Source organism: Octodon degus, unplaced genomic scaffold (genome assembly GCF_000260255.1).
Source record: "Octodon degus isolate 3935 unplaced genomic scaffold, OctDeg1.0 scaffold00016, whole genome shotgun sequence".
In the NCBI taxonomy this organism is placed as follows: Eukaryota; Metazoa; Chordata; class Mammalia; order Rodentia; family Octodontidae; genus Octodon; species Octodon degus.
Genome location: NW_004524592.1, coordinates 8,943,165 through 8,958,437, shown reverse-complemented (window position 1 = coordinate 8,958,437; position 15,273 = coordinate 8,943,165). Strand labels below are relative to the sequence as shown.

Here is a 15,273-nt window from a genome sequence, read left to right as displayed (position 1 = left end):
GGACGGAAGTGAATGACTACTGCTCCTCAGAACAGACACGCAGGACGGAATCACGCCAGGGAGTTATATAGTTCTTGCTTTAACTTGGTCTTAACCATCCAGCAGAAAAGTGTAACCATGAGGTATAAAAAGTAACCCGATATTAATATGTTGGGCTGTAAAAGGCTTAAGTCAACAACTTTGGACAATTGCCAATTGTGCTGATAACTCACTATTATTATGGACTATTAGATTACATTGGGTTAGTTTGCTGAATCCAAGTACCTACAATCTGTTAACTGGCATCAGGTATGAAAAGGCCCTTTAAAGACTTTTCCAAATACATCTTCTCTAACTGTAATGCAACACCCATCTGACAAACAGAACCATAAAAGGGGATATAAATAACTGACATTTCCTTGTTCCTAATCTTGCAGCCTTTCCCCTTCCCAGCCCTGGACCAACCAGCCAAGCTACTTAGTACTGCTGAATGATTTTTGTGTCTGTCTTGATCTCAAACTACTTTTGTCTGCACACGAAGTGGATTACCAGGTGCATTTTCTTAAAATTGCCTGTTGGGAGAATGCTCCTCACTGCCGTGTTAGGTAGGCCCTCATGAGCCACTGGCGTGCAGCAGTGCTCCATATTTGACCCGTACTCACATTCCATGGTGAGCTCCTAATAAACCAAGTTCACCCAGTCTTCTACCTCTCCTGTCAGTTGTCTATGAGTAACCTGCCTAGAGTTGTAAGTGTGAGCTGGGAGTGAGCTAGTGCAATAGTGGCAGCCTCAGCCAGTCTGTTAGGGAATGTTAGAGATAGAGTCATCTTATCTGAGAAAAGGGGGCTGCAACTCTGTGGCCCTCCATTCTCAGCCATTTGACATGGCTGCCACTCTGAGGGGTGTGCTCAGGCAAGGCAGCTCCCTTCAACAGAGGCCAATATGTCTTTATCTATGACAAACTCTGTTTTCAACTGTCAGTATCTTGGGGAAGAGGTGGGAGTGTGAATACTGCCCTGCAGTGTCTCTTTTTTATAAAAGGAAAAGACTTGATCATTATCTTACCAGCTGAGATAATCACTGTTAGGGCTGAAATTTAAATACTTCCCTAAAGTGAATTGCATTCGGAAAGTGATTGGGTCATGGAGGGCAATGTACTCATCAGAGGATTCTTCTATTCCTATGCTACCAGCTGAGTGTGCAGGGAGGAGGTGAGGCTGGGTAGGAGCAGTGGGTCACTAGGGAAATGGCCTAGCAGGTGTATTCTTGTCTGTGGCTCCTCCCTTCTGTCTGTGTTCCCTGGCTGTTATTATGTGAGCAGCTTTTCTCATGACCAGGCTCTTATTCTGTGCCATTTTCCTCATCTGAATTTTCAGGCCATTGGCTGAAGCTCCGTAAACTGTGAGCCAAAATTAACCTTTCCTCCTTAAAAGTCAGTGGTGTTTGACATTTTGTCCTAGTGATGGGAAAATGACTAATACAATAGTAGTCCACATTTTGGTGTTCATCTTCCAGTATTTTATATGTAAAACTCACATGTGGTTATATTATTTATACTGAATCTTGATGTCCCCCTAAAACCTCATGCAGTCATGGGGGTGGGATTCTAGAGTTTGTGATTGATTCAGGGTCCAGGGCTGGGCTTAAGGGTATGAGTTCTGCACCTGCCCTAGGAGGGGTAGCCTGCTGGAATACTACAATATAAGGGGCAGAAAGAGCATCTCTCTCTTCCTCCCTCCTTCTTTTCCTCCCTTCTCTTTCTCCATCTCTCCCTTGTTGCTTTTGCTGTTTTCCACCACCATGAACTGTTGCCCTTCTGCCATGTGCCACCCTGTCTTGGGGCCAGCTGAATATAGACTGAAACCTCCACAAACTGTGAGCTAAATAAACCCTCCTTAAACTTTGTCTTTATTTATGTATTTATTTTTATTTATTTATTTTCCATTTATGTATTTGGCACAGGGTCTCACTACACAGCTCAGACTCATAGTGATCCTCTTATTTTCAGCCTCCCCATTGCTGGGATTACAGGTGTGTGTCACCATGCCCAGACTTGGTTGCCGCTCAGCACCCCCCGAGGGTGGGGCAGCATGGCATGAGGGACCAGGGATTAAACCCTGGTCCCTGCACTTACCAAAGCAGGTGTTTAGTCTGCTGAGCTATCTCACCAGCCCTCCTCCTTTAACTTTGGATGTTAGTTATTTTGTCTCAGCCATGAGAAGAGTAACTAAGACATATACTGTATAGCAGGCTCTTGTTCACTTCCAAGTCAACTTTCAAATAAACCGATAGCAATACTGACTAAGGTGATGATGTTTCATAAAAAGCCCTTTCATAAAAAGTTCATTTTTAGTAAAGAAAGACCCTGAATGAGAAATCATTCTAAATTCTCAACCATACCCATGTTTGAAGCCTACCAAGGATGAAGAAAGAGCAGTTATCTGATGGATTCACTAAAAAAAAAAAAAAAAAAAAAAAAAAAGTATCATTTGCATATGCTGAAAATTCTAACCCTTTTAAGAGACCAAACTAAGACCCAATATATTTGGTATCATTGATAGTTGATTGTTTAAGGATGACAAAATATCACTGAATGAGTATTAATCTGGCTAAAACGCATTTAGGTTTTTATCTGTAGCACAATGTTTAATTGATTTATGACCTTGGAGAATTATCTTTTTTTTTTTTTTTTTTAGATAGTCTCACTACCTAGTTCAGGCTGGACTTAAACTCTGTAATCCTTCTGCCTCAGGCTCCCAAGTGCTGGGATACAGGCATGCACCACCATGGCCAGCTGGATAAATACCTAATAGGCCACATAAATTCATCCAATCTCTGATTCTAATGCATACAGAGACCATATTCTTGTGAAAAAAACGATAAATTAAGTGTCAGGGATGCAAGGCCAGCGTATGAACAATTCTTTATTTTTATTTTTTTATTTTATGAGTACACATTAGATATGCATAATGATAATATTCATCATAGGGAACTTGTACCTGTACATAACATATCTTGCTTCTTCTTTGTTTTTCTGTTCCTTCCTCCTCCCTTCAACCCCTCTGATCAATATTATTAGGACCAATGGCGATGCTTTCTTGGCCCAAACCATTGGTTCAGTGCAAGAGCCTGCCCTTGCGAAGGACACCACCTGTAAGGAGCCACCCTGCATGACACAGGGGTATTTTCACAACTGCTTCTCCTAAAGTTTGTTTTTGTTTTTTTTATCACAATAATAGCAAGGCAGTGAAATTGTGTAAGAGGGACTACTTGTGCGGAGCGCATTCCAGGGAGCAATAGCTACACTCACCCACTCACACTTCTGCATTTTTTTGTGTAAGCTTTGAAAAGTCCTTTCACTTCTCCAAGCCTCAGTTTCTTCACAGGAAAAATGATGAAAATCAAATAAAATAACTGATTCAGAAGCACAGGACAAATTATGAAGCATACAAATAACAAAAAAAGAAAATTGTAAATTTTGTTAAAGTAAAAAATAGCCATGATATTTGTTAAACACAGTAAGGTAGACTTTGTAGAAAGGGGCTGTGAAATAGGTACTGTGTAGAGACCACTGAATAAAGATATACATAGAGTATGAAAATACACTGTCAACAAAATGTATAGAAAATCCCTGTATAGAGATTACTGGAATGTTGGTTTTTTTTTTTTTATGTATTTAGTAGAGGCCCTACAGGGTCTCACTACACAGATCAGACTCAGTGACCCTCCTGTTTTCAGCCTCCCAAGTACTGGGATTACAGGTGCTTGCCACCACGCCTGGTCTTGGGACTGGCACGGCATGTGTACTGGGGATAGAACTTTGTACTTGCCAGGTGGACACTTAGACTGCTGAGCTATCTCCCCAGCCTGGATGAGAGGTTTCTGACCTACACTGATTTGTCATTGGTGAAGGCAGTCCTGGGTGCTTTGTTAACCATGGGAGGAAGATATTCACTAACCAACTTTGCAGGATTTTTCACTCAAACTGTATTCTAGGAAAACTTTTGATTAGGCATAGTGAAGCCAAGGACTCAGAGAAGCTGTATTCAAATTTTGATCTTGTCAGTACTTTCAAAAAATGCTACAGGTAATAATGTTAATATCCTTCATACATAATTAATAATATGGGCCTTATTATCAGAGTGCCTACACTTTTGCTCATGATTTGGAGACTAAATATGACCAATAAATATTTTAACACACAGTACTGGAGCACTGTGACTTACCCTGGATTTTTCTGTTTTGGTAATTTTGATATCATAAATGATGATGATGTGTCCATGTGTTCTTGACCAAGGAAAGTTCTGGACGAAGGAGGAGCTTGTGTGAAGATGGTGCCTTCAGAGCAGATGTGGCTGTGGAAGTGCTGGTGCTCCATGTGCCTCCCTAGTCAGAGACCTCAGCAAGGGTAGGGCAGGGGGACAGTGTTGCATTCAGGGCCTGCACCACTGGCTTGGCTGGGGAGGTGGCAGGAGGTTACTGTGACAAAATCTGGACTACAGATCGCAGGAGACGCTGCTGCATGCCTGGGAGATGCTCCTTGGTGGAAGGTGCCAATAATTGGAGAAATCCCTCATGTCACCATAAGTTTATGGGCAGCCTTGTTGTAAGCCCATTCCCTGGGCAGTGGGCAGTGACTGCATAAGTCAGCTTTGTTCATCAGCTGTAAGAGAGATGTAGGGGTGTGAGTGTGTGTGTGTTTCTGTCAGGTCTATCCCCCCTTTCCATTTTCATACCACCAATACAGTTGTGTGTGTTTTAATTTTCTCATTATGTTATACCTGTATGTTCTTTCTATTAAAATGCTTCATAAGTCTTTGAAGTAGAGAGAGACAGAAAAGTCAATATGTAAAGAATAAGTCAGAAATGTGTCCTCATTCTCATTGTTTTTCTGAACTCAGACTTAGGCATTGTCTTCAGTTCCCTAATTTCCCTCGTGTTCTAGAATTGGGGTGCTGGCTGATAATACAGGGATGTAGAAGAGAATGCCTTGCTCTGAGTTCTTTTAAAATGCTCAAAACTAGCTGAGAATCTTTTTCACTGTTTTCCTTAAAAAAATGCTGCTGAACATCATTTTTTTTCCGTCTCAGACCTTAATCCAATAGACCATAACCCATTATGCTCCTGTCCATCCTAGTGCCCTCCATTCCCTCAAGGAAGCTTCCAGGCTGTTTGTCTTACACAGCAAACAAAGATTTGGGGTTGTTTTTACCTCCCTCCAGTCTTTGCATGTTACCAAGCACGGGACAAAATGGAAGACAGCAGAGCTAAAAAGTGAAGGGAAGAAAGCGGGTGTCTAAACATACATGTAACTTGCATGTCTTTGGACATCCATATCAGTTGACTTCAAGTGGAGGAATCACTGTTTTCCAGGATAGAATAGAAACTATCTTAGTTACTGTTTTCTTGTTGCTGAGACAGAATACCTGACACCCAAAGTTAAAAGAGGAAAGATTTATTTAGTTCACAGTTTGTACAGGTTTCAGTCCATTATTGACTGGATCCAAGGCACAGTGTCAGGGAACAGTGCCTTGGGGGACTGTGTGTAGGAAAAGCAACAAGGGGACACACACACAGAGAGAGAGAGAGAGAGAGAGAGAGAGAGAGAGAGAGAGAGAGAGAGAGCTTTCTGTCCCTTATATTGGATGCAGGTACCTGCTCTAGGGCAGGTGAAGACTCACATCCTTAATCCCAGCATTAGACCATGTATCAATCACAAACTCTAGATTTAGCCACCTCTGAAAAGCCTACCCCCCATGACTGTGAGGCCTTATGGGAACATCTAGGCATAAACCATAACACGATCACAGGAATCATCAGTGTTTTAGTTCTTTTTCATTTTTCCAGGGGTGTAGTTACCCATCTACTTAATGAATAATTATAATTTTAGTGTTTGTGCTCCTGAAGTGAGCACAATAAGTAATTGCAGAGGATGGAAAAACATGACATGGCCATGGTCCTTATGCCTGACTGTATTACCTGTTGAGACTAAACAAATCCAGAAAGGTACTCATAACAAGTGACTGGAGGAACTAGGAATTGAATTCAAGTGTGTCTGCCCCCAAGGCATAGGCTACTTGCCTCACAAACACCAATGGCTTGTTTTAGACATCAATTTCTCAGATGTTCATATTTTATATTTTCCTAAATTATACCCTTCTCATAGTAGATCCACTATCCTTCCCAACTCTAAAAATCATTGGTTCTAACAGGGTTCCAGTATATTCTAGTGGATTGATCCATTGCTGGATTTCTTCAGTCTTATTCTAAGATCTTAGCATTTAACTGACTGTAAAGGGCTCTATTTTAGGTTTACTTATTTGTGTAATAGACATAATAGGTGACAGTCAAAAGGACACTCAGGATGTTCCAGTCCCCTGAGTTGGAAAATATTTCTAGAAATGAGTTCATTTCCTCTGGCCACGTTCCTTATAACCACCTTGTAGGATAAGGATGCTGAAACGAAAAGCTTCAGACTGCACTTGTAGAGCATCTTTCAGAGGGGGGCATGAGACAGCTGTGCTGCATTCTGTGGCATGCTGCGGTTGGCGTGCGAGTTGTGAGAGATGTCTGTGTGCAAAGCGCAACACAGAAATGATGGAACTGGAAGCTTTAGTCACCATTCTCAGTGACATCTCTGGGGCTGCTTTGGGGTCCAGCTTTCTCTCTGGAACCTCTCGTCCTCCGCTCCCTTCTCTGTAGCCAGTCCTTGGTACAGCCATGCGTACAGCACAGGTACAGTAAAACAAAAGGAGTGATGATGTGCTTATTAAGCTTCTACTTTAGTTAGCATTTACATTGTTTCATTGACTTTTCACAGAAGCATGAAAGTAAAAAGCTGCAACTCAGTAGAAAGAAATAACTTGCTTATATCAGATGTCTGCTGGGTTAGTCAAGTCAGAAGCCGAGTCTGTGGACTTCAGGGCCTGCACTGAACCACAGACACACCCACTGAGGAGTGATAAAGAGGATGTGCTAATACACAATGGAGTATTACTCAACTATGAAAAAGGACAAATTTGAGTCTTTTACTCTTTTTTTTTTTAACTGGGGATTGAACTCAGGCCCTCGTGTTTGCCAGGCAAGAACTTATTCTACTGAGCCATCTCCTTGACTTGAGGCTTTTATTGCTAAATTTGTACAACTGGAGACCATACTTTTAAGTGAAATGAATCAGACCCGCATGCATAAACATTGTACCGTCTCCCTAGTGTAAGAACCTGAAAGAGTAAATAAAATCTGAAAGTACAACAGATACTGTAAAAAGGGAGTCTGTTCAAAGGGAAGGAATTACTGAGAAAAAGAAAAGGACAGGCGAGAGAGTGGGAGAAAGAGGTATAGCTATGTATGAATGTAGGATGGCTTGGATAACTGTACTGTTGATTTCTGCTGGTCTGTGAAAAGCAGCAGTTAATGCTTAATTTTTTTTCTCTTCTTAATTTCTTATAAATGCCAGACCCAATTTTGCATGCATATATCTGGTAATCTACATAACTAATTTGAAGACAATACAATGCAATGCAACAAATATTGTCTAATTCATGTTTTTTGTTTAGTGAAATTCTGTATAATTTCTAATTTTTTATTATTTGGTATTCTCAAATAAAATAAAATAAAAATAGGTCTCATATGTCATGAGTCACCTAGCTAGAGAACAACATACAATGATTTAGCCAAACAACAAAACTATAAAAAGTTTTGCTGCCAGTTTTAAAGCCAGCAGCAAAACTATAAAATTTTCTGCCTTTTAGGTATTAGTTCCAGTCATAATTTTTTGATAATATGTATATATTTTTTTAGAACAGGGTCTACAGGGTCTCATTACACAGATTGGACTTGTACTGATCCTCCTGTTTTCAGCCCCCAAACGCTGGGATCACAGGCATGTGCCACCATGTCTAGTCTCAGTCGCCATCTCAGCATGCCCCAAGGGTGGGGCTGGCACAGCACATGGAACTGGCAATCAAACCCCAGTCCCTGCGCCTGCCTAAGCAGGTGTTTTAATCCACTGAGCTATCTGTTCAGCCTGTGTTTTCTATTTACAGTTTATACCATATGCTCTGTCAACAAAAAGAATATTGTTTTAAAATAATTTTAGTATATAGTGATGTGTAAACAACTTTCACTCACTTAAAGGGTATAATGCAGGAGTTCTAGTGTATGCAATCAACCATCACCGCAGTGTAGAACATGCTTATTTCCCTAGTGAGAAACTGCACTCTTTAACAATCACTCCCATATACATTCATCCTCCAGGCCCTAAGCAACCAATCTGTACAACTTTGCCTGTTTCAGGATTTCATGAAAATAGAAACACATATTATATAGTCTTATGTAATGGGTGTCTTTAATTTAGCTTGCTTTTAAGGTTCACTGTGTTGTAGCATGTATCAATGCTTTATTTCTTTTTATGATCAAAGAATATTCTATCATATAGATATGTCATACTTTGCTTATCTAATAACCTTTTGACATTAGGATATTAGGGTTGTTTTCACCTTTTCAGCTACTGCAAATAGTGCTGATGTGAAAATTTATGTGTAAGTTTTGGTTTGAACATCTATTTTCAGTTCCTTTGATTGCGTGTCTGTAAGTAGAATTGCTGAGATATAGATAACTCTATGCTTAACTTTTCAGGGAAATGCCAAATGATTTTCCATAGAGACTACAACTTCACATTCCGACCAATAATTTATGATGGCTCTAATTTGTCCAAATCCCCACCAACATTGTTATTTTGTTTTGGACCCTAGTGGACATTTAGTGGTATATCACTGTGGTTTTGATGTGAATTTTCCTAATGACTAATGATACTGAGCACCCTTTAATTTATTTGCTTTTTGTATATCTTCTTTGGAAAAATGTGTATTCAAATCCTTTACCAAGGCTGGCAAGATAGCTCAGCAGACTAAGTGCCTACTTAGGCAAGTGCAGTGACTGGGGTTCAGTCCCTGCCACTACATGCCACACTGGCCCTGCCCCTGGAGCACTGAGCCAGCCACCAAAACTGGGCATGGTGGTACATGCCTATAATCCCAGCTCTGAGGAGGATCACTATGAGTCTGAGCTGTGTAGTGAGACCTGCACCGAACACATTAAAAAAAAAAATCCTTGAGCAAAGCTTAATTGAATCATTTTTGTTATTGAGTCATTCCTTTTATAGTTGAAATTCTAAAACTTGATCAGAGTTATGATTTGTAAATATTTTATTCCATTGTGTGAGCTGTCTTTTCAATGTCTTGATAGTATCTTTTGGTCCGTGAAATTTTTTCATTTTGACAAAGTCCAGTTTATTATTTTCTCTTTTGTTGCTTGTGTGTTGCTATCAAACCTAAGAAATCATTACTGGATAAAAGTTTGAAAAAATATTTTTTTTCTTCTGAGAATTTTATAATTTGAGTTTTGACATGTAGAATTTTACTCTATTTTGAGTATATACTTTTATATATGATGGGAATTAGAGGTTCTAACTTCATCTTTTGCATGTGGATACACAGGTATCTCAGAATGATTTGTTGAAAACAATATTCTTTTCCCATGAATGGTCTTAATATCTTGGTCAAAACTTGGTTGAAACTAGATACATAGGTTCATCTCTACACTATAAATTCTATTCTATTTATCTATCGTTTACACTTCTACCAGCACCATAGTGTTTTGTTCATTGCTTTATGGTAAAGTTTGAAATTAGCAATGTGAATTCTCCTAGTCCTGGTCTTTTCTCAAGATTTTTGGGTTCTTTTTGGTCCTTGGTTAAATAGGGTTTTAGAATCAGCTTATCAACTTCTACAGAGAAGTCAATGTGGGAAAGGCTTTATATTTAATCATATAAATTTGGAAATAGAACTAACTTCTGGGAGAGTAAATCTAGAGTAAATCTACTCTGTATAGCTGAGACCTTCATAATAGAGTCAAAAAAAATTCATCTTGGAGTCTAAAGATGTCTATTAATTGTGACGTTGAATTTGAGGGGACACCGAAGGTGTATTAATTTCTTACACTTGTGTAACAATTTAAAGGTAATAAGATTTGTTTACAGTCTTCTCACATCTTTTCTTCGGAGTCATCCTGAGATTTAGTAAGGCAGGAATTTTGTCGCTTGTAGCTTTCAAAAGGTAATTTAGACAGATAGAAGGCAAGATGTACTTGCTCAGAAAAGTAAGCTAAAAAGTAATCTTATTAATCATCTTGGTTGCCACACAGTGGAGAGGTTTTATATTGCTTGATCATTTTTTCATGCCTATCTTGTATTATGAGCAACTACTTTGAAGATAATAATGCACAATTTACTGAACATTATTACTCTCCTACAATCTTGTTGTGAAATTTTATACCATTGTTTATTTTTCTTCTCTTTAAAATAAAAAATAAATTTTAAAAAACTGAGAAGATTTCTGGAATGAAATACTTTTAGTTTTAAAACTGGAAGAGTCCTCGGAAAACCAACTTTAGTTGATCCCCTTACCAGAAAGAAGAGGCAAGGTAAGTTATGGGGCTGTTTAATTGGGATTTAGTACTTCTAATGATGATCTAATCAAGCAAGCTGGCTTCACTTTCTCTACTTTATTCATTCATTTATTTATTTATTGTATTTTAGGGAAGGGTCTACAGGGTGTTCAGGGTCTCACTGCCAGATCGGACTCATAGTGATCCGCCTGTTTACAGCCTCCCAAGAGCTGGGATTACAGGTGCATGTCACCATGCCCAGTCTCAATTGCCATCTCAGTGCACCCTGGGGGTGGGGCCAGCTTGGCAGGCCTGGTGATCGAACCCCCAAACCCTGTGCCTGCTTGCAGGTGCTTTAGTCTGCTGAACTATTTGGCTGACCCTTTTACCTGAGAAAGTTCTACCTAAAATGCACTCATCACACATCTTTTTTTTTGGGGGGGGGCGTACATCAGGAATCAAACTCAGGACCTCACACTTGCCATACAGGTGCTATAGCACTGAGCTAAACCTCTAGCCATGAAACTTTTCTTGACTAATCTTTTTTGAGACATCAGTTGTCCTAGCCTTCAAGCAAATCATTATCTTTTGGGATCCCAGGCACAGTGGATTCTGTATTTCTCCTTCCTATGCATTCTAATACTTGCTCAGTTTGCCTTTTCTCACTCCTTCAGACCTGGAAATATTCCATGCATACTGTTATCTGACTAACAGAAAGGCAAGTGGACATTTGAGATAGATTTTAGGCACAGCTAAATTGTCTAGTCACCACTTTATGCTAGAATTCAGTTTGGACTTAAAGATGCACAAGAGCCACTTAGTGCCCGCAACACAACTTTTATTTTATTGCATCTCCATGTGGATCATTACAAGAAAGGCACCACCTAGTACACATCGATGACGCGTCTCAGAGAGCCGACTTTGGCATCCATGGCCCCCCAGTCGTGGTACCGTCTGTAGTCCCCAGGTCTCAGCAGGTACTGCCGGCCCCTGTAGTTGGGCAGCTCATAGAGGACCCAGCAGCCCTCCAGCACGTGCAATGAGTAGATCTCATTGAGACGGAAGCGGTCATGGATGCAGGAGCAATCTTCGGTGAGCTCTGATACAAGGCCTCGGTAGTCATCTCTCTCATATAGTCTTATCCGATGAGAGCTGGTCTGTTGTGACAACAAACAAAAGGACAAAAATAAATGATGTGCACATTCAGTGTCAAGGAAAGTGACAGCCAGCCTGCACCATCACGAAGTGCGCTTTTCAGAGCCTTCTGCTAATGTGTTTCTAATCTCACTCCTAATGTTGTTATTCTAACAATTAAGGAAGAGTATTAAAATAAAGCTGACATGACCAGTGAACTGGAGTCTTTGTGGAGGAAACTAACTTTGAAAATAGAGGGAACAAAAGTGTTTCCTTTGTAAGCAGCCATCTGTCACAACTGTGTCTACTGAGTTTGCAGAGAAGATTTTAATGCTCGTTTCCGTGATCACACCATGGAGCTGAACCTGATGCAGCTTGTTTGAAAGTCACTCTTGTTGTAGTTGTGATGCACCGTTCTTCAAATTGGCTGAGTCCACACATCTTTCCAAATGATATTTTGGCAAATCTTTGAACCACTTGAGTTTCTTGCCTCCAAAGAAATATCTGTTTTATGTATATCTCCTTGTGTATCTGGACATTTGAGTAGCCTACATTTGATTTTATTTCTAGAATATTCTTTCCACAGCATATAATTTGGTGACTCCAGAAAACATAAACATGCTCTTCATGTGCATGAAAAGCATGGAGAAGTATTTTAGTGGAGGTCATGTCCCATGAGATCCTAATCAATTCCCTGTCCCTGCCCCTTGTAAGAAATCAGTTGGTAATTCCTCTTGGAAAATATAAAGCCACGCAAACTGAGGCACATTGCTCTAGGTTCTACATCAGTGTGTTAATAGAGTACAGTGAAAAAATCAGTGCAGTCAGAATACATTCTGCCTAAAATATTGTTCTTCCATAATCTGTTAATTTTTTATCATTAAAAATTATCTACATAGCTGAGTGTGGTGACTCATACCCATAGTCTGAGTACTCAGGAGGCTAAGGGAGGAAGATTGTTGTGAGTTCAAGGCCAGCCAGGACTACAAAGTGAGTTCAAGGCCAGCTTGAACTGCATAGTGAAACCCTGTCTCAAAAAAAAAAAAAAAAAAAAAAAAAAAAAAAAAAAAATTACCTAAATAGACTTTTCTTTACTGAGCAAGATAGGTTTGATGTAGAAATTACAAATTGCTTATGTTCTACCATTATTTAATTTACTTAGTTTTCAAATTTATTTATCTATTTTAAATTGACAGGTAAATTTTTGTATATATACATGTTTTTAAGTATATAGTGTTTATAGTTATTTGTATACAGTATATACTCATATAAGTATATGCATTATAGAACAGCTAAATTTAGCTAATTAATATATGTATCTCATTATAGCTATTATTTCTGTGATTAGAAGACTTAACACCCACTCTTAGCATTTGGACATTGTGCCGTCCAATAGATCTCTGACCTTACTGTGATTATACACCTTTGAACAACATCTCCCTGAACCACCCTCCCCTTCCCAACTGCCCCAGCCTCTTCTAGGCACTATTCTACACTCTAGTCTATAAGATCAACAGTTTTAGATTCCACACGAGTGGGATCATATGGCATTTATGTTTCTGCGCCTGGCTTATTTCACTTAACATAATGCCCTCTAAGTTCATCCACATCATTATACTTGACCGGCTGTTCTTCTTTTTATAGCAGAAGGACCTATAGCTATCAGCCAAGTTTGGTTTTGAAGGTTAGAGTGGTCATGATTTCTTGTGTCCTAAAACAATAGTGATGAATGTAAGAAAAATAGAGGCTTCGCTACCCTTATTATGTACCTATCCTTGCTGAGAATGTTAGTGGAGAGAACTCGCAAGTGGGCACTGCCGACCACTGATCACTGACGCCCTCAGATGTCAGTCAAGCTGAAGCAGACTCACGTAAGGAATGGCCCTGCAGGAGCGGATGGAGTCGCTGAAGCCCATCCACTGCTGGTAGTCGGGGTAGTCGCCGCGCCTCAGGAAGTACTGGTAGCCCTGGTAGTTGGGGCGCTCATAGAGCATCCAGCAGCCACTGTCCACACGGATGGAGTTGCAGCGGCTGAAGTAGGTCTGAAGGTTGGGGCAGTCGGTGCTGCACTCGTAGCAGCGGCCCTGGAAGCCCCGGTCCTCATAGAAGGTGATCTGCAGAGGAAAAGAAGGTGACAGAGATGGTCAGCTGGGAGGTACATCCCCCCACAGAGCGGACTCTTGGTAGATGCGGTGTGGCACCTCCACTGGCTCACCTTTCCCATGGCTGTTGACAGCGAATGATCAGAGTCCACTGTGATGGGGACAAGAGTGGCAGCTGATATATATAGCAGGACGGCTGCTGTGCTGGCAGGAACAACACAAAAGGGAGCTGGGGGCAATGCGTAAGGGGATTTCTGTGTTCTCTCTTTTTTTCATTTGGGATCATGGGGTAGGGGGCTCTCATTCTCTCTGGCATTTTCGAGTTGTCCTCACTAGTTCCAGTGAAAGGAATTCAAGTCAGCAGAGCCATTATGACCTTGGAGACAAAGGACGCACTTCTCATCCTATGCAGCTCTCTAGAAATACATTACATGCCCAGCATTTTGCAATGTTTGCCTATAGAAACTGCTGAGATGGAAGTTGGTGGTTCCGTCTGAGGGAGCTCGTGAGAATCATGTGAGCTCCAGAAGGACTTGAGGTACAAGTGGGAGACAGAAATCTCAGTCGAAAAATCCTCCACTGGAAAGATAGCGCATTTCGACATCAGTGTATTATGACTTTGATTTTTTTTAAAAACTTGCATGTGTTAAAGGTAGAAAGATCAGCTCTGTGTAAACACTAAAATGTCAATCATGGTTATCAGTGAATGGCAAGATTAAGGTGCTACCTTGGTTTTTATGCCTTAGTTTTGCCGCTATTTCCTAACCTTTCTATTACATGTTACAATTCTGTATGGTAAAAAATAGTAAAATCAGTTATTTGTAAGGGTGTTTATTCCATATGAATATTGTTTCATGTTTGTATGGGGAACTGTAGCTGAGCATTTCACTGCTCTCGGTCAGCCAAAGAAGCACAATCCTATAGTTTTGTTTTGCTTATAGCCATAAAATCATCGCTTTCACTTCTATTGCTGTTACTTCTACTTTCTTTAAAGACTCAGTAAATGTTTTATGAAACCATAAGTGCAGTTTTTTTAAAAACATGGCATAAATTTGTACAGCCCCATTGTAAATGTTGCTTCTAATTATAGATGTAAAATGAAATTTCATTTGTACCTGGGAAAATCCAATAAAAAGATAGTCATTTAGAAAAATAGCAAAGCTCATTAATAAACATTTGATATGAAAAGCACAATGTGTGGAAGTTTTGGAAACTGTAGTGAATTACAACAGATAAAAGCTAAAAAGAATTCATTGCTGTGTTAGTGTTGTGAAGTTTTAAATGTTTTATTGTAAATTGCTTGAGAGTTCATTGAAAGAAGTTTCTATTTATTCACCATATAATCTTTAAAGAAAATTTACCCATGTTGGCCAGAAGAAGAAAAGAAAGAAAGATAGTAAAATTAAATTTTAAATGTATGATTTAGTGCTAATGGTGAAAAGCATTTTGGGAATTAAATATTTTGTCCTGCGATTAAATACTACTCCATAATGAAAGCAAGAGACAGGAAAAGGAATACTGTGGGTCTGTCCTGCTTCAAGGTTGTATATGGTGAGATTTTTGGACTTATGTGCAAACATGAGAAGCATAGAATTCTTTATCCTATTTTTAA

At 39.8% G+C, this 15,273-nt stretch overlaps 2 protein-coding genes across 4 annotated transcripts in view; both read right to left on the bottom strand.

Annotated features, from left to right (window-relative positions):
- LOC101591189 (gamma-crystallin B) overlaps nt 1–5,388 on the bottom strand; it is an 11,043-nt gene extending 5,655 nt beyond the window's left edge. The window contains exon 1 of the mRNA XM_004626619.2: nt 5,379–5,388. The gene's annotated coding sequence lies outside the window, so the exon portion shown is untranslated. The remainder of the gene's footprint in view (nt 1–5,378) is intronic.
- A 5,854-nt stretch (nt 5,389–11,242) lies between these two features.
- LOC101590542 (gamma-crystallin A) lies at nt 11,243–13,803 on the bottom strand. Of its 3 annotated transcripts, none has more exons than XM_004626617.1 (3): nt 13,775–13,803; nt 13,431–13,673; nt 11,243–11,582 (listed from the first exon to the last, which is right to left on the bottom strand). In XM_004626617.1, exons 1-3 carry the CDS (start codon nt 13,781–13,783, stop codon nt 11,310–11,312), a joined length of 525 nt encoding a protein of 174 aa, XP_004626674.1. In that variant the 5' UTR covers nt 13,784–13,803; the 3' UTR covers nt 11,243–11,309. The 3 variants fall into 3 exon arrangements, with proteins under 3 accessions (XP_004626674.1, XP_004626675.1, XP_023565894.1); XM_004626618.1 differs by having other exon boundaries at nt 11,310–11,577; nt 13,423–13,673; nt 13,775–13,783; XM_023710126.1 differs by having other exon boundaries at nt 11,310–11,601; nt 13,447–13,673; nt 13,775–13,783.
- Between the last annotated feature and the right edge of the window lie 1,470 nt (nt 13,804–15,273).

Coding starts and splice junctions, on each gene's coding strand:
- LOC101590542 (XM_004626618.1), bottom strand. Junction 11,578..13,422: donor GCCATTCCTTACGTGAGTCT/GCTTCAGCTTGA, acceptor ACAACAGACCAG/CTCTCATCGGATAAGACTAT.